General features: G+C 39.2%; 1 protein-coding gene across 3 annotated transcripts in view; it reads left to right on the forward strand.

The window, feature by feature from the left end:
- LOC101863376 (DENN domain-containing protein 5B) overlaps window positions 1-19,349 on the forward strand; it is a 44,026-nt gene that overhangs the window by 5,814 nt on the left and 18,863 nt on the right. The window contains exons 6-14 of one of the 3 annotated variants that reach the window (XM_005108207.3): window positions 717-904; window positions 1,540-2,359; window positions 3,557-3,707; window positions 4,832-4,928; window positions 7,465-7,500; window positions 11,538-11,645; window positions 12,387-12,539; window positions 13,120-13,216; window positions 16,321-16,407. In XM_005108207.3, the coding sequence (XP_005108264.1) occupies window positions 717-904; window positions 1,540-2,359; window positions 3,557-3,707; window positions 4,832-4,928; window positions 7,465-7,500; window positions 11,538-11,645; window positions 12,387-12,539; window positions 13,120-13,216; window positions 16,321-16,407 (1,737 nt within the window). The remainder of the gene's footprint in view (window positions 1-716; window positions 905-1,539; window positions 2,360-3,556; window positions 3,708-4,831; window positions 4,929-7,464; window positions 7,501-11,537; window positions 11,646-12,386; window positions 12,540-13,119; window positions 13,217-16,320; window positions 16,408-19,349) is intronic. The other 2 variants (XM_005108209.3, XM_005108208.3) reach the window with 2 other exon arrangements.

Raw genomic sequence — 19,349 nt, forward strand, 5'->3', positions numbered from 1 at the left:
TCCTTATCTTATCTCCTTCTTTTTTTTTGTATGTTACCTTCTAGTAGTAACACCTCGAAGTGCCTGGTTCGCGAGTGCTCTGATATGGTCTATTTCTTTCCTGTCGAACATTTATCATCCTTATCTCCTCTCCTTTTTTGTGTTTGTTACTCTCTTTTGACACCTCTAATCTTTGGAGCTCATATGACCTGATTGTGGTGCAAGTACTGTAAGACTCTTACTAAAGCTAAAAAGCTAAAACAAACACCTCTATTCTTCAGCACCCATATGACCTGTTTGTGTTGCAAGTGGTGTTAAACCATACTAAAGGGTAAAGTGGTCGATGTTTGTGCATGCTGCTTTTGTAATGTATGGTGCAGTCAGAGAAGGCTATCATTTATATTATTTTTTAATCAAAACACTTTCATATCAAATTCATTTTTATTTTGAGGTCTTGATATTTATGTTGATAATTCTTTATGAATGGGTGGAGGGCACCACATCTTTATCCCCCCAACCCTCTGGTGAGTGTTTCTGTTTGTCAGTCTTGCTTTTTAACAGCACTGAATGACCAGTACTGTGTCGATGTGATTTTCTTTACTCGCTCGCAAACACAAAAAGAACATGCATGTCTTGCAGACTTCCAAGTGTTAAAGCACAAAACTGTCTATTTTCTCATTCCTTTACGTTGCGCACATGTCCAATGCCCAACCTCCCCCTTTTCTGTTTGGTTTCAGATTACCAGCGGCTGATGCTGGTGGCAGAGGGCGTGTCGGTTCTGGCGTTTCCCTTCCAGTGGCAGCTCGTGTACGTTCCCATTCTCCCCGCCTCCATGCAGCATTTCCTGGACGCCCCAGTGCCGTTCATTATGGGCCTTTACCGACCGAGAAATTCGGACAAGTCTCAGCTTGTGTTGCCATCAGAGGTAGGGGATATGACTGCTTGGTGTGTTAAAGATCATAAAATGGTTGATAATTCATTTTTTTCTCTGTTCATTATTTCATCAAAGAATTTACACTTTTGTATATGATGCTTTTGTTATATTCATTGCAGTCAGAGAATAGCAGTGGCAATGGCTTTACTTTTAGGCTTTTAAAATTTTTTTTGAAATTCAACCATGTGTTTATAAATTACTTTCTATTTGAGATTTTCTTGTTCATTTTGTAAATAGAACAGGTAGGGGACATGACTGTGCTTGCAGTACTTTGATGCACAAAGATCACTGTGATGCTTATTAATTCATTTTTCTCTATTTCGTCAATGAAATTAGCCTTTACAGAACTTAGCTTGCTTTTGAGATTTCTTTGTAAATTCTCATACATTTACTTGTACATCACTTTCAGTTAGATGTTTTGTTCTTCATTTGCAATAAGTTACACAGTACTTCAACAGTGAGTGGTTGGAGGGTACCTCTTTTAAGTTCTCCTTCTTTCTCTTTCTCTCTGTTGTTTCTATCCCTGCACTATATGACCTTTACTGTATCAGCGTGTTTTTCTTTTCTCAAACGAAGACAGTACTTTAACTTTTTCCCCGCCCTCATTTTTGTGTTCTTCCCCCTAGGCTAACATGTGCTTTGTGGACATAGACAACAGAGAGCTGGAGGTCCCTGAAGATTTGCCCACATTTCCTTACCAGTCTGATCTGAAATCGGAGCTCACACAGGTGTTGAATAAATACCAGACCCTGATTGGAGCGGAGAAAATGTGTCGCAGTTATCCCACCACGCCACGTCGGGATTCGGGTCCAAAAGCGGGTCAGACATTACGTCCGGACGAGCAGTCGACGGCGGGTAGCTGGCCCAATTCCCCCAAACGGAAAGATGTCCTCCAGCAGAGTGAGGCGTGGAAAAAAATCTCCAGCCTGGCCAAAAAGACGGGTGTGTGGGACTCGATAGAAGACATTGTTCTCGAGGATTCCAGCCCGGGCGAGAAGGAAAAGCAGAAAGATTTCAGCCTGTCGCCCCCGCAGAGCTCCGACTACGACGGCATGCCGGTGCCGGAGATAAACGACCTGAAATTCAACAACACCGTGAGAGAAATATTCCTGAACTGCTTCGTGCACATGTTCGCGTCGTATGAGAACTTTGTTATCTTCCCCTCGCAGGACTTTGAGTCCTGGCTGAGCAATCGGGAGAGCATGCACACTTTCGACAAAGCGGCCTTTCTCAGCGACCAGCCGGCGGCCCACCTGCCTTTCCTGTCGGCCTTCACGGAGACGCAAATGTTCACCTCGCTCATGGACAACAAGATTGTGTCGCAGTGGGAGGCTCCTGAGCCTTCGCTCCGCCTCTTTGACTCCAGGATAACGGACCTCCGGGGCGCGGCGGGTGGGGAACCTCGAATCATCACATACAACCCTTGTTACACGATAGAAGACACAGGTGAGATATGTTTGTAACATTTGTTACACAGTAGAAGACACAGATGAGATATGTTTGTAACATTTGTTACACAGTAGAAGACACAGATGAGATATGTTTGTAACGTTTGTTACACAGTAGAAGACACAGGTGAGATATGTTTGTAACGTTTGTTACACAGTAGAAGACACAGGTGAGATATGTTTGTAACGTTTGTTACACAGTAGAAGACACAGATGAAGTGAAATTGAAACTGTATAGGTGTTAATGTACCTTGCAACACTGTAAGGTTATTCAGAGGTGGGACCTCCCTATTTGACGTCCAGCTCTGAAAGGTCCGAGCCAGCTGAACATTTCTGTAGAGTGCATTTCCTAGGGAGGCTCAAACCCGGAACCTGCTATCTCACAATTATGGGTTCATTAGCGTAACCACTAGGCTATCGTGTGTCACATTCGTCACACAGTACAAGGTACAGGTGAGACAAATGTTAATGTTACCTTTGTTTCATAATGAAATTGACAGGTGAAAAATATGTACGTTTGTTTTAGTAGAGGTTTTACGGTGCTCGCAACTGCATACGGTCATATGAGCGCCCCCCCCCCCAAAAAAAAGTACTTAGTCACATAGTAGCAGATGGAGGTGAGCTACATGTTACTCTTGTTGCACAGTACGAGGCACTGTGAGGTTACTGTTGTTGCACAACGAAAACAGGAGAGGTATACAAAACTGTCTTAAGTATGATAAAAGACTCAAATCTGTGGTATATATTTGACCCAGTGACACACGGGAAGACATAATAATATGTTAAGGGAAATTGGAAATGCATCTTTTGGAATATTTTTTAAAGCCAGGTCTGATGTATTCAGTGGCTATGATACAATAAAAGTGCTGAAGGCCTTGGTAAAATGTACTAGTAATGTTTCCAGCTACAAGTATTGAGTGAGGTTTTTTTCCTGCCTTTGTTTAACAGCAAAAAAGTCATCACAAAAATCATGCTTTTTGTTCTTGGAGCATGTGGGACGGTACATGGGTGGTGGGCCCTAGGACTATACATAAGCCCCCAGAACTATTTCTATTTAATCAGTATCAACAGGATCAATGTGGAGGGAAATCAGAAAATGGATGTTTAACACTGCATGAATTGATGAAACTGTTTTCAAGAATATGATCCAATTTTAAAAAATTGTTGTTCTTACTCCTGTTATCTGACTTCACAGAGCAGTATATCGAACGCAGGGCAAAACATGTCGACTACTGTGCCAACCGTCCACACGAAATCGCCAGCCACACCTCGCCCAGCCAGTACGTTGCTGGGGTTTTCCCCTTGCTCAGCAAAGAACTACTTAATTCAGAGCCAGCCAACTCCAAGTGAGTCCTCCACCTTTTTAGTTTTTAATTTTAGTAAGAGTTTTACGGCACTTGCAACCCATTAAGGTCATATAAGTGCCGAAGATTAGAAGTGTTACAAGAGAGTCACAAACACAAAAAAGGAGGAGAGATAAGGACGATGGATGTTTAATAGGAAAGAAGGAGCAAACCACACCAGAGCACCTGCCAATCACCCGCCTCCACTGCTTACATAACAACATTGTGACTGTCATAAAGAGTGGAATGTGGAATGAAAGAGTAGAATTAGGTTCTTTTAGCCTGTCACTTATCCAGCAATGTTAAGAATTATGTAGCTTTAATGCTTCAGAGTTTTTGTATCTTTCATGAGTGAAAATGTGTGGTCATATAGACTTCTCGCGAGAATGTGAGGGCGGGACATTACGCTCGATTGTTCTCATTTTGAAGTACGGTCTGGATGACCCTGGGTTGAATCCCTGACAGCCTAACAGCATTCCTTAACCTTTGGATTTCTAAGGAATTTTCAAGGCTTTTCACTGCTCACTTCTTGTGGAATATTTCATGGGGCATCCTTATACAGGCACTGATAAAGCTTATTGTGATGATTCATTTTTGTTGTTGTCTTGTGTCCTGATTTTGGTGCCGATATTTTGCAGGTTATGTAAAAATGTATTGACATGGTGCAAGTTGCTGTGTTTCAAGAAAAAAGAAACTAGAAAAACACAAGAAAAAGAGAAATTATTCAGTCTATAATGATGATGATAATGATGTTGTGATCATTAATTGTTTATGACGTTTGAAATAAGGAGTGCAGCTCGTTAATTTTTGTTGTTTTGCTCCATTTTCTGACCTGCTAGGCAATTATTTGGTTGAAATGTTTGGTTTGAGCTTAGATCAGGGTGTGTGTAGAAAATTAGAAATTTTGTGTGCAAGAAATTGGAAATTAAATTAAATGCATAGAAAATTGGAAATTGAAAGAAGAGAAAATTGAAAATACAATGTTTGGAAAAAGTAGGAACTGTGTGTTTAGAAAATCAAAGATGTGTTCATAGAAAATGGAGGCACACAGTACAGGGGTTCTGAACTTTCAAACAAAGTCTCTTAGATTTCTACCACATTTAAGACTTTAAAAAAATCCCCCGTAGGTCCAAGTTCCGAGAGAACGCCAAATGGAGGAGAAAAGATCGTCAGATGCAGCACAAGGAACATCTTCAGGCAAACGTCGACCCGGACACGCAGGAGGTGAGCTGGCGCTGTGTTGTCGATGTCGATGTTTATGGCACTTCTTGCACCTGACCATTTTATTTTGTTTCTCTTTGACCGTTTTTTCCAGTGTCGTAACTTTTTGTTGTGAGATGAGAACAGTATGTAACCTTAGGAGGAGTCCACAAAATAAAGACAGTAAAATCTAGTAATTTTTGCATAAATATTTAAAAGATGGTAAAAGAAAATCTCTTCCTTTTTTTTGGGGGGGGGGGTGGGGGGGTTGTGTGTTATTTTCTTTTGGCATTTAATTTACTGCTGTTTGCTGAAAGTTGAGTTTATAGATTTCTCATGTTTTGTTCATTTGAGAAATTAATATAAAACTGTGGTTTCATTATTCCTTTCGTTAATTAGATTTTAAAAAAGGTTTTGGCTTATTTTTTTACTTGATATCTGTGTGGCATTATTGCAGAATAGTTCATTTTGTTGTTTTATCATATTAATTTCCTGTTTTGATTTATGAAGTTTTTAGGGAGAGAGCTGGTGGAGGGAAGTAGTATTTTAGGTTCAGGCTGTGGAATCCATGTGTTTTAGATGGGTTTTTTTCATCCTGTTGTTCTTGGTATGGGATTAACGTTATTATTTGAAGTATTCATCACTTTTACAACTCTCACTGATTTGCTCAAAGTCCTCTCTGGGTTACATACGGCATGATGTCTTTTTTCCCCCTCAAAGCATCATGTGGATATTTTCTTTCCCTATTTGCATTTTTTGTCTTCTTCACCGAATCATGGAATGTAAACCAGTTGTTGTTTTCGTCTTTTGGTTGTTTCGTTTTGTTGATACTGATGATTTTTATGAATGTGCATCTTTTATTTTCAGCATGGGTTGGTTTTGAATATTTTTTCTGCAGAGAATTTTGCTGATGTTGTTGTCGATTTCATTCGTGTTGCTTAGTACTTGATTTTGTATTTTCTGTGCATTTTGCTTAATATTTGGTTTTATATTTTCAGTGCACATGTTGTAAAAGTGTTGTAAGTGAAGTTGTTCCTGTTTAAATCATGCTCCCTCTCCAAACAATGGTTTTGTCTGTTATAGAGTCTAACCAACCACGTTGAAGGTTCTAAACAGTCAAGTGGGTGGTTGGAGGGTACCACTGAAAAGTCCAGTGTCTCAACTCTCCCTCTCTTGTTTCTGTCAGTCTTGTCTGCCTTACCCCGTTCCTGCACTATATGACCATGTTGTGTCGATGGGCTTCTCTTTACTCAGGCGGGTGGTTGGAGGGCGCCACTGGTAGGTCCTACTTCTTTTCTTTCCCTTTGTTGTTTCTGTCTTGTCTTACCCTTTTACTTAATTAAATAACAGTTATAATTGCGTTGATGTGCTTCTCTTCTCACAAACGGAACTCAAACAAAAACTCTTCACTAAAAACCAAATTTAACATTTACACAAAGACAATGTTTACACAAAGACAGTCACCATCCATGGAGCTGGGATATGAATCAGTTTACCCCAGTCTTTCCAATGTGCTGAGGCATATTTGACGAGTTAACTTTCAGTGAATGTTTATCTCAAGGATGGCGATTCTCAATATTTACCAGATTTGAACACCTTTCTCTTTGGAAAAAACTGCAAGAGGATAGGGCCTTATTGTTTTAAGTTTTTCAGCTTAGAAAGGACAGCTTCTATGTCTGTGTTAATAGCCTGTTTATTCATTTGGAAACTGCCATTCATTACAAATGATGAAGCAATTTCGCTGTAAGAATATAGGTGTTTGTATCAGCTAATCAGAGATTATATCTTTTCTTACATGGAAATAAAACACTATATATCTATTTAGAAGTACCCACACTTCTAACAGTTCTGACACATATTGCCCTCAATAATTCTTTCAGGAATTGTAATTGTAATTGTGCTTTGTGAGCATGAACCCCTCCCCATTCTTCAAGCATCATTATTTTATGAGTCTGTCTTCATGATGAGTAACCCCCATTCCTTATTGAAATGTTACAATTTACAGTATGAGCCAAAAGTTTCCATGCCTTAAGTTAATACACTTGTATCTGAAAATAGACTGACAATACATTTTTCAGATGGTTGCCATCAGTTTTTAAAACAGTATCAGATAATTCAATATTTTTAGTCTGTTACTCTTTCTAAGCATGATTGGTACTTTTCAGGCTTTTAGTTAAATGGCAGTTTACATTATAATGTATATAAGTCCTTATTGGATGGAAACTTTTTGCGGCCCCCCCCCTTCTGTGTTTCTCCCTGTCTTGTTTGAGTCTTTCAGTATGTTGCTCACTGTAATCCTTCTTGTTGTAATGAGTTTTTCAGTGTGCTGTTGTAATGTGGTGCTTACAGTGAACTCTCTTTCACAGGAGAGGGACTGGATTATTTATTTCCTCCACCCGTCTTCCTGGTGCCTTCTGTTGTTGTTGTAAGGTTGTCATAGGGACGACCTAATTAATTACCTTTTGTGGATGCACATGACCTCTTCCAATAATGCTCTTGCCTCACGTTTCTTGTGTATTGCATCTTGTGTTATTTTGTTTTGTTTTTTTGTTCCCTCAAGTTTGTCGTCGCGGAAATGCACGCCAAGCTATGGCTTGTAAGTAATCTCGTCGCACCAGGGTGCAGCTTTTTGCTTGCTTGCCAAGTCTCCTCTTGTTACCCCCACTATTGGGATATTATATCTGGCCTTCGCACACAATATGGCTGCTGGTTATAATATATACCTTTCTTTTTATTACTTTGCTTGATCGAGCTCATATAAGGTTGTGGAATTATCTTTGCATATATAAATTTGTATCACCTTTTTTACTTTGAAGACAAATTTGTACCTTACGTGATGTGAATTTTAAAATACAATAACATTCTGTCCTAATATTTTTTGTTAAAGTTTACACTCAAACAATTATTGCAGTGGAAGTCCTCAGTTGAGGAAAAGGAAGATAAATCTAAGCAAACAATCGTTTAAAAAAATCCTAATGAATAATTGAGAAAGAGGGAGGATGTAAAGATTGGAAGAAATGATAGAAGAGAAATAAAGAAACGTTTACTGCGGTCCTGAAGCAACATTTGTCCTCAAGGTAGTGTTGTCCGTATGATATGTGTGCAAGGCTGATGGCAATGGGGATTCATAGCACCTGTAAATATTGCACAGAATTTCTTTTTTGTGAAACTAAAATGAAATTTCTGATCTAATCATCATTTCTCTGGTGCACTGATCACCAGTTGATTGGTATGTGAAATGCACCAAAAGTAACAGTCTGTGTGATATTTTTAAAATCTCGATAATGTCTTCTGAGACAAGGTGCTGGTCCTCGGCTCCCACTCTAAATGATGAGGAATTTACTATATGATTTTTTAAAGTTCTGTCATCCCTTTATTTATCTTCCATTTTAGAAATAAGACAAGATACATCTTTATTGTCCAGATCCTGACGCATTGGTTTGGTGTTTCACCATGTACACACACGCGCGCACGCACGCACACACACACACACACACACACACACACACACACACACACACACACACACACACACACACACACACACACACACACACACACACACACACACACACACACACACACACACACACGCACAAACAGACACACGCACACACACACACACACACACACACACATACACACACACACACACAAACACACACACACACGCACAAACAGACACCCACACACCCACACACAAACATACACAATCATGCAGGCCCACAGTCACATGCATAATAGAAATGAACAGTAATATAAATAATGATGATGTTAAGCTAGATACATACTCAGTATTCTGATTGTAACTCAATGGTATTCTGATGCATGCTCTAAGGTCGTATGAATACTTGTAACAAAATGGTTAAGGTGGAAATAAAGTTTAGCAGTATTTTATTTTTAGGAGAGATTAGATGTCTTGTCACATCAAACATTGGACTTGCCTTGGTATCGGCAGAAAATATTGTGAGACAAATTTCGGCCCCTTGTTTTTATGGTTATCACTCGCCGCTTGAATGTTTGGATTTTGACTGTTGTAGCTCCCTCATGCATTCATGGATTCCATTCGATTTGCTTCAGATTCACCCTTGCCCATTAATTTATTGTTCCGACAGATTACAGTGCTAGTCCAAAGAATAAATTTCGCAATCATGCTTTCAAGTCTTGCATCCGAATCTTTTTCGTATGAATAGCTTGTTTCACTATCAGAGTCCCGGCCTTTTGTGTTTTTGCCTTTCAAAATTAAATGAACTCCCATTTATTAGAGAAATTTGAGTTTAAACTAAAGCGTTAATTAGCAGATTTCCCATATTTTATTAATTACAAGAAGAGTTATTTGATTTTCTTGACAAAATATCTTTTATGATTTATCTCTGATCTCAGAATAGTTGTCAGACGAGTTTCCCCGTCTTCTTGATAGAGTTGATAGAATTGTAAATCTACAAGCTTGTAGAGGGTGTTTACCCATTCCTTATTGCTGATTTGAAAATAGCGGAAAGATGTAGTTTCACTTCGTGATCCTGAAGAGTTTAGAAAAAGAGGATGAGAGATTGGCCAGAAACACTGGAATGGTCATTTGTCGGCCAGCTGATTTATGGCCAGCTTTTGGTCATTATTATGTTTTCTTCTCAGGCATGTGGGTCGTTGGTGGGTACTACTGGTGGGTCCTAGGTCTTTTGATTCCCCTCGTTTCATTTCTCGGTGTCTTTTTACTTTTCCCAACTCTGGTGATGATGATTGTTCAATGCATTGGTGTGCTGGTTTTTAACTCGACTAAACCCCTTTGTACATGTAGGTGCTTTGCAGATTCGAGGAATTCTAACCCTTTGGTTTGAATGGTTTAGATGGTAACATCGTGGTTTGGTTGTAATTCTATTGGTCTGTGAGTTTGGTACGAGCATAAGTAACTGACTCGTAGTTGTGGCTTCTAAAAGAAAGTAAGTTACCCTCTAAAGATTTTTAAAATGATTATTTTCTATGATCCTTTTCAAATATGTCTTACCAATGCTTGCATGCATCACAAAAGAGTTTCTTATGTGAGGAGTACTATAATTTTATTATTTCCTGTCTCCCCGTCTCCATTATCAGCAAACCCCCCCTATATTCTATATATATATCGTCTTCTATAATCACATAGAGTAACAAGCAAATGATTTTTAATATCTTTCGCAAGTATGAAAATAGTGTAGTGACAACTTAACTTTCATGCTGTTTAATAATAATAATAAATAGCATTTGTATAGGGCATGTCCCCACTGGAAAGCAAGCTCTATGCGCTTTACACTGTTTCATAATTTCACAGGTAAACTGTGTTCCCTTTTATGTCTGTCAAAGAAAAAAACGAATCATGTCAGTCATGATTTCTTTCTCAATAATTCAGGTTACACCCCTTTCACTATTCTAAATGAAATAGGAAATAATTTATAGACTCAAAAGTTTGTATCTGCTAAAAAGATTCTTCAATTCAAACAAGTTTTTGTTAGCAAATAATACTTTAATTATACCTCTTACTTGCTGGTTGGCTTGGTTATTCAATTTGTCAGAAAAACTGTCTGTTCTTTTGACCCCGATTTCTTTTGCATGCATAATTTTCTTTCTCAGTTAGGTCCTTACTGTCTCTTGAAATGCCTACAGATGCAGGTGGTCTTTGATATCTTCAGAACAAACCCCAACACAAAATTTAGTTGGTATTTGTGGGTATGAAAATATAGTAGTGTTATTTGGATGTCATTTTTTTTTCAATGTGGTCTTTGTCACCGGAGAGCTGCCTTAAGAATATGAAAAATGCAGCATTATCTTTAAAGCTATCTAAGAACTTCTTTAAAAAAACTAAATACTTGAAAATAAGTGAAAAATAATGTTGGTTTACAAAGTGCTTTTATGTTTTCTTTTTTTTGTTGTTTAGACTCATGATGCCTACTTCTGCCACTCCTTTTTCTTTCTCTTTTGTTGAATGGGTAAAAGGTTCAAAAATTTTTTGTTACACTTTTGCCACACTTTTTAATTAATAGAGACTCATAACTATTATTCTTTTTTTGTGGAAAAGACATGAACTTTGGTTATATGGCCCTAAAACCTCTGAAGGTGTACTGTCCATATTGCAAAACATATATAAAACCAGGACATATTTCTCATCGATACATAACTTTAAAAACAAATTAAGATTTGTAAGAGATGGAGTCTTTGAAAAAAATTGTTAAAGCAGAATGTTTTTGAATATATCTTAGTTGTAATCGAATAAGTGAGACAATGCTTGGCATTCTTTTTTTAAGCACTTCTGAATTGTGAACTAAGTTTTATTTTTGAGAGGTCATAGTCTTTTTAGTGATAAAAAAAGATAGTTGAGACAAAAACGCTTGTTTAAGTAACTGAGTATATGTTTGGCCATCCTCCAATTCTTCGGTAGTGGGGTGGGGGTGCAATTTAATAGTCTTACTTCTTTACTGTCTGTGTTATTTATTTGTCTGTTCCAGTGACCAGAGGGCATCACTGTTAGGTTCTACTTCTTTTCTTACTCTCCGTTCTAACTCTGTCTGCTTGGCTTCCCCCCCTGCTCAAGATTACCTTTATTGTGTCCATGTGATTTAAAACAATTTTTTAAACTCAAACGAGCGTGGTCTCTCACTCTTCCAGCAATACAAAAGAGTTCGCCAGCCCCAGATCTCGGACATGTCAGCGGCCGGAGTGGCACAGACCAACTGGAAGTTTGTGGAGACTTTACTCAAGGAGTGCAAGATAAAGGTAGGAGGTGGGGGCTTCCCAGGTGTTCTTGGAGTGGGGAGAGGAGGGGGGTGGGGAGGGCAGGGTGGGGGCAGTTTGTATGATTGGCAGGTGTTTGGAGGGGGGGGGGGAGGGCACCACTGGTAGGTAGGTCCTATTTCCCCTCTGTTTATTTCTATTCAAAACTCCATTCATTTTACCCTCGGGATATAATCAGCACATTTATTGTGTTTGTTTTTCATGTTATTGAGGGTGGCAGAAGAAAAATACAATTTTGTTGTCAGTGCTCTGTTTTTTTTCGGGTTTTTTGGGGTGGGGGGGGGGGGGGGGGAGGGGCGGCGGGTATCTTTCAGACCAGGTAAACACTGGTGGAGATTGTTTTGTTGTGTATTATGTGATTAAAAATGGGAGGAGGAGGAGAAGAAAATGATGCTGCCAGTGTTTTGTAAAACTTTGTGTTTGTTTCAGACCAGGGAAATGCGGGTGGACATTGCTCTATTGTGTTTACACCATCCAACAACTGAAGATGGCAGAAGAAGAAGTGTATGCTACCAAAACGTTGATTTTTGTGTTTCTTTTAGACCAAGGAAATTCTGATGGAGTGTTTTATTGTGTTTGTATGTATGTATAGTATAAGGTTTTACGGCGCTGGCAACTGCTTAGGTCATATGAGTGCGCTTATTGTGTTTGCTATCATGCTACTGAGGATGGCAGAAGAAGAAGTGTATGTTATCAACCCTTTTGTTTTTGTGTTTCTTTCAGACCAAGAAGATGTTGGTGGACAAAATGGGTCAGGAGGCGGTGGAACTGGGTCACAGCGAGGCCAGCATCACAGGCGTGGAGGAGAACACGCTCATTGCCAGTCTGTGCGACCTGTTGGAGAGAATCTGGTCACATGGTCTGCAGACCAAGAAGGTAACACCAAATGTTTCCATTGTCTGTCTTTCTCAGAGATGCCAATATGCGGATAAATCCAGATTTCTGAAAGGATCAGGGTTTTGCTTTTTATGTTAAGATATTCTTTATTTAAGACATACAAGACATTATGTTCTGTACATTCTGAGTCGTTGCGAGCACGTTTTGACGTATTCTGAAAAGCTCAGAATATTTTTCTGTGGCTAGTGTGTCATGGAAGGCATCACTGTGCTTCTCTTTTCTCAAACTCACTCCTATATTTAATTTCTGTTTATTGACAGTTTGTATGCCTAGGAAGGGGGTGAATTTCAAGGAAGACAAAAAGTGGGTGGTTGCAGGGTGCTCTGGTGTGATTTTCTCCTTCTTTCCTATCAAACATCTGTCGTCTTTATCTCCTTTCCTTCTTTTTTTTGTGTTTGTTATTCCCTTGTAACACCTCTAATCTTCGGCAATTATATGACCTTATTGTGTTGCAAGTGCCGTAAAACTCTTTCGAAAAAAAAAAGGAATATACAAACATTTTCTGTAGCTGATCAATAGAAATTCATATTATCTTTCTCTCGTCATTCTTTCCTCCCAGGGTAAATCTGCGGTTTGGTCGCACTTGCTGAGCTACCAGGAGGTGGAGGAGTGCAACGAAAACAACAAACCAGTAGATCCGAACCTGTTGGCCCCAGGTAATAACGCTGCAACGGCTTGCCTCATAGACGCATTGCTTCTCCCTTTCTCTCTCCCTGTCTGTCTGTCTGTCTTTCTCTCTTTAGTTTCAATACGACGTGCTTTGCTTCTAAGCAACTGACGGGTAAATATTGAATATGATTTCATTTGCATTTGATTGATAGGGAGAGAAAAGATCAAAGAGATGCTTCGTACGCCTTACTTTAGCTTCAGAGCAAAGTTTACAGATTCTTTATTAGTAATGAAATGTTATGTATTTTATGTTCTGAGAAAGGTAGTGCCTGAACATTTGAATGGGTTACATGTGCCTTACTTTAGCTTCTGAGAAAAGTTTGCAGATTCTGTATTGGTAAAGAAATGTTGTGTGTTATGTCCTGAGAAAGGTAGCGCTAGATCTATAGAACACACGAATGGGGTTGTTGGGCTGTCATTGCCTTGTAATATATATATATATATATATATTTAATATCACTTTTGTGATTGTGTGAGAACCCAGTGAGTTTTGGTTCGAATGCTAGTCAAGCCGTAGTAGTTGTCTCTCCTTATAGTTTTTAGTCAATTAGGTATTTTTAGCTGAGTCAGGTCACTTGACGGTAATTCACTGTAAGGCAGGTATTTCTTTGTGCAAGCATTTTATTTTTGTAGACTTCATGTGGAAAGATATAACTGGAAATGAATGGAAGTGGAAAATAATTAATGTATTGAAAAAGATCTCGCTGGCCTCTCCCAAAAATGTGATGCTGACTAAGAGTGGTTTTGGCCGTTACAGAAAAATGAGATGCTGAAGAAGAGTTTTAGGTTGTTATGCAAAAACATGATGTTGGAGAAAAGTGTTTTTTAGTTGTTGCAGAAAAATGAAATGTTGGAGAAAAGTGTTTTTTAGTTGTTGCAGAAAAATAAGATGTTGGAAAAACATGTTTTTTAGTTGTTGCAGAAAAATGAGATGTTGGAGAAAAGCGTTTCTTGGCTGTTACGCAAAAATGAAATGCTGGCAAAAAGAACTAGTCTTACAGTGGTTATTACTGTTGATGCTTGTGGCCGTGTTGCTGCGGGGCTCACATTCTCTGACCCGGCTGAGTTGACTCTGTAGTGGTGACGGGTGTAGAGCTGTAGTAGATAGATGGACTCTGTTGTTTTGTCGAAGGGTTAAACAAATGTTTTTGTGCTCCTCCTGGGTCCCCAAGCTGTAACATGCAGTACTAATTTTGATTCCTGATGATTTTGGTGGCGTTTGTTTATGGGATTTTTTTTCTCTTCAAAATCTTGCTGTGTGTAAACCTATTTTTTTTACCAAAAGAGAATGATGAAATATGACCAGGAATGGCATTTAGAGGAGAGGTGTGTTTTGAATGTTTCAGTTCAGAAACACCTTATACCCTGTTTTTTGTTTTTTTGTTGGGAATGAGACATTTTAGGCTCTGTATCAACACTATAGAGCATTGTTGTAACTGTAATGTGAATTATATTTCAGCACAGTGAACAATTAATGAAATGCTTACTTGTACATTTAGAGTACTTTTTTTTGCTGTCCAGAAATGATACTGTTGTTAGTTTTTCAGGAAAAGAGCATTAATCGTTTATTTGAACATTTTTTTCATGCAAGATTTTAATGGATTCCACCAAATTCATTAACACGCGTTATTGATTCAACTGTGTCATCTTTGGCAGCTAGTGGTGTGCCTCATAGTGGCTTCTACTTAGACAAGTTGCGGAATCTTGACTGACGACAGTATTTTTCTGGGCTGCTGTATTATGTACTCTACATTTTACTGTCTACCTCTAATTGACTGTCATAGCTCTTTGCTCCTTCCAGTGATCCCTATCAGTTACTTGACTCGCCGTTTCTGTTTGGTTGTCGTCAGACCTTGTGTTATGTCCCAAGATTGCGATTACTCACGGCAGTTTGAGCAGAGAAAGATTTTGAATGGAACAGTGGGGCTGAGTGGGTGGAAGGGAGGAAGGAAGGAAGGAAGAAGAAAAGAATGTGAGGTGTGCATATTATCCACAGCATTTATTGAATCTTGCTTCATTCCATCTTTCTTGGATCCCTTTTACCTTATATCCCTATTCATACGATTGTGATCTATTTTGGATAAGTGCATAGATTGGGGTTTGTTTATTTTGGTTTGTCTTTTGATTCATTTTTGGTAATGATTTGAAATGATGTCTCCCATTTCCTACCCCCCAATCTTTCAGTCTCTCAGTCTGACAAATGATATGGATTGACCTTGACTTGTGTGCATTTTTCTGCCATTTTTGTTTGTTTTCTCGTGCAAAGTTCAGTCTTGCACATTCTGGTGGTTATTTTAGTCACATGCCTCGATTTGTCAGCAGCTGTGTGTCTCAGAAGTCCTAAATAATTTTCCTCACCCCTTACGTTTTTATTCTGAATCAACTTGTGAATAATGTTTGCTTTCTGATTTTATTAATGGTTAATCGTCTTCTTGTGAACAAAACTCCTTGACTCATTTTTTGTGATCTTTCTATTTACAAGTAAATCTTCCAGACTTATTGGGTGGATTCTGTGTTGAAAACTTTCGTGTCAGCTTGTACTTTCTTGAACTCTTTCCTAGCATAAAACGTTTGATGGTTTTCCTGTTCTGTCCATTGTGTATTGGAATCAACTGGTTATTTGTAAGGACCCATTATTATTTTTTTTTTAACATTTTAATTTTTTTAATGAGCCTTCTGGTCCTTTCACGAAATCTTATTAGGTATTCTTGTGAAGAATATTTTTTTCCTTCTCCAGCTTTTAAAGTTAATTCATCGTCTTACTTCTTTTCCCTCTTGGAACTTGACTATTGGTCTGTCAATCTCTGCGTATTTCCCAGTTCGAAAGGACCATTCTTGAGGCTATGTGCCACAACTCTTTATTTAGTATTTTATGATCCAAAATATGACGTATTTTGTCATATGTGCCTGCATTTACGTTTTGTATGTTCACGTCTGTCTTCCTCATAGCAGATGTCTCATCTCTACTAACTTTTATGTCCTTCCTCATTTAGTTTTTCTTAAGGGACTGTCTTTTTGTCAGATGCTCCCCTCAGGTATACACGTTTATATATATATTTAAATGTCCGCCCTCCTCTTCACCTTTGACAAGGTCTCCCCAAGAGGAATAGCTTGATCGATCTCAAATCGTTGGTAGATGGCTCTATCACGATTCTCGGACGATCCATCTCGCTGAGCAGTAAGTAACTCGGCGGGGCAGGTAGGCAGGAAGGAACTCCATCCTCCTCCTCCTCCTCCTCCCCCTCCTCCCCAACAGGCCTTGCTAGTGCTGCCCCCTCCCGGCCTGGCGACGGCTGCGGTCGTAGTGTTGTTCCTGTGTAAACTCACCGCTGGCTAGTGTAGTCGAGCTACCTGCATGGATGGGTCACCCACCCCCCCAGTTCCGTGTTTATTCTTACTACATACTACTAGCTTAACTACGTTGTTAACCGCTCTCTATCTCTCTCTCACTCTCTCACCATATGTATTTCATCGACGTTTTGTGTATACAGTTTATTTCCCTCTTCGTTCCCGCCCCTCCGCCCTCTTCCCTCCCCCCCTCCCCTCACTCTTCTATTGATATCTGTGTCTGGCTGTTGTGCTTCTTCCCCTGGGGGTTCAGTATTTCTTTTCGGCAGCTTGCTTTCTTATCTTTCGGTATCCCTAATCTTTATACGAGAAAAACAATTCTCTTATAAGTAAAATCACTTTCTTTGGAAGGTGACCCGAGGAAAATGGGATAAAATTCATGTGCAGGTTGCTTACTTAAAACATGAAAAATATTAAGTAGAGAATCATTGCCATTCAGTGTTGAATAAGAGACTTTAAATAGTTTGTCAACTGCTCAGATGTACTAAGATGTTCCCCAAAATTCAGCTCAAAATTTAGAAAAATATTTTTGTTGCAGTTTCATAATTTGTGGTATCAGTTGCCTGTGTATAAAGAGGATTATTTCGGCAAAATTCTAATTCTAAATGTTTAAAAAAAAAAAGAAAAAGAAAAGATACATGATGTACATGTACAGTGTTAAAAGAGTAAAACTGTTTTTTTCTTTCTCTTGAAAAATTTTGCCTTTTGGTCTTACAACATTTGAGCAGGTTACTGACAAATTTAATGCTCTTCATGATTAGAGGTAACTCCACGAATGGAGCATACGTGACAAGATAATTCCTCATGTGCTGGAGAAACGATAGAAGAAGTTCAACTTACAGTTAAGATACACAATAAATTCTAAGATTTCAGAAAATTCTGTATGGCCTCACCTTAGCTCTTCACCTTGAAGGGAAAGTGCTGCTCTTGCAGGAGTGTTTTTTTACATAAAAGTTTCATTGAACTGATGTAAGAACTGCTCTATTGAAAGTTGATAGAGAGTGGGTGCAAAACTACCATACAGTTTAAATGCAAGAAATGGTATGGACGACAATTTGTACCTGTATTTTTGTGCATGCACAGAGTGGAATTTTTTGTTTGTTTTGTTTCTGGATGTCCTAAAATGTTTTTAGTTTCACAAAATTTTGAGTGTCGTGTTTATTCTCGGTTCACAGTAGCTCCTTAAAGATGTTACCAGAAATCACATTTTATTGTTTTCTCAGTTCAAAAAGCACACGGATGGTGTACAAGAGTTACAATACATTGAACAGGGTAGTTCTGTAATGTGAGATATACAGCTTTGCTGGAATGCAGATTAGTTGTGTTTAGGTTTTATCAAGGGTCAGACACTCTAGGTCAGGTTAGTTCATGGACTGAATTTGACAAATATTGATGTTTCGATAGAAAGAAAAGGCCAACCAGAGAAAGATTTTCTGTTTCCCAAATCAGTGTTAACTTATTGTTTGAGCTTCTCTGAATTAGTGAATGTATGAGAGCTTAGTGAGAAGAATGTCCGGGGGGTTGTCTCAGCTCACGGATACTGGTTGTTGAAAATTCTGAGCTCTAAAATGGTAGCATGTGAGATGGTAGTGGTCATTCTAAACGACGCTCTTCTTTTGCTGTCTGCATGAAATGTCTTCAAGTGTCATCCATGAGGTTTAGACGGGAGGGTCTTTTGCTGCTGGGAGGGTAAAAGTCAGGGGTCCAGCTGTCCTTTCCCCAACCTCTCCGCTCTTGCTCACTCGTACTCTCTCTTTCTCTCCGCTCTCTCTCTCTTTTCTCTCCGCTCTCTCTCTCTTTCTTTCTGCTCTCTCTCCCTGCTCTCTCTCTCTCCCTGCTCTCTCTCTCCCTGCTCTCTCTCTCTCTCTCTCTCTCTCTCTCTCTCTCTCCTCTCTCTCTCGCCTCTTTCCACTCCCCCCTTAATCTCCCTCCTCTTTTCCTCCCCCATATCTTTTTTCTCCTCTTACTCTTCCTTCTAACAGCCCTTTCTCTTTCCTCTCTTCTCATGCTTTCTCTTGTCTCTGTCTTTTTCTTTCTTTTGTCTCACCTCTTTACCCCCTCCCACCCTACCCCCCTATATCTTATAACCAGTAGGACTCGCCGTACCTAAGCGCTTCAGTATAACACACTCCAAACTCTACTCCCCTCACACACACATATACAATGTATCACATAGTCTTGCAGGTAGACCTGTATCTGTATCTTACTCAAAGTGGAAAGGTACTCTCTGTACATCAACAACCAAACTTATAACAAACCGTTTCTCCTCCTTATTCTGTCTGATAACAAAAAGAAAGTCTAACCTCGGTCTCTGTACGGGTAAATGTGTTCCTGATGAGGTCATCAAGATGTATTCTGATCTATTCCTGGTCTCTCTTAACAAATTGTTTCCCCTCCTCATTCTGTCTGATAACAAAACGAAAATCTAACCTCGATCTTTGTACACGTAAATGTGTTCCTGATGAGGTCATCAAGATGTATCATGACCTACTCCTGGTCCCTCTTTTACTCTGCTCTTCTCGCTGTGGTGGACTGGAATATTATTGGCTCACCTTTTTAAAAATCTTGACTGACGAGCTTCTTTTCGCAGCTCCTCTTTTGACTAAGTCGGGAAATGTTTGTGGACAAAAGTTGTGCTGTAGAATATGCCGACAGTTCTGGCTGTCCTGATGTCCTGACAAGTCGGCCCCTTGTCTCCAGCGGAATTATATCCCCCTCCCTGAGAAGCACTTTTGCTGATTCTGTAATTCATTGTTTTAGGGAATCAAGTCG

This window comes from Aplysia californica, unplaced genomic scaffold (assembly GCF_000002075.1).
Source record: "Aplysia californica isolate F4 #8 unplaced genomic scaffold, AplCal3.0 scaffold00668, whole genome shotgun sequence".
Taxonomy (NCBI): Eukaryota; Metazoa; Mollusca; class Gastropoda; order Aplysiida; family Aplysiidae; genus Aplysia; species Aplysia californica.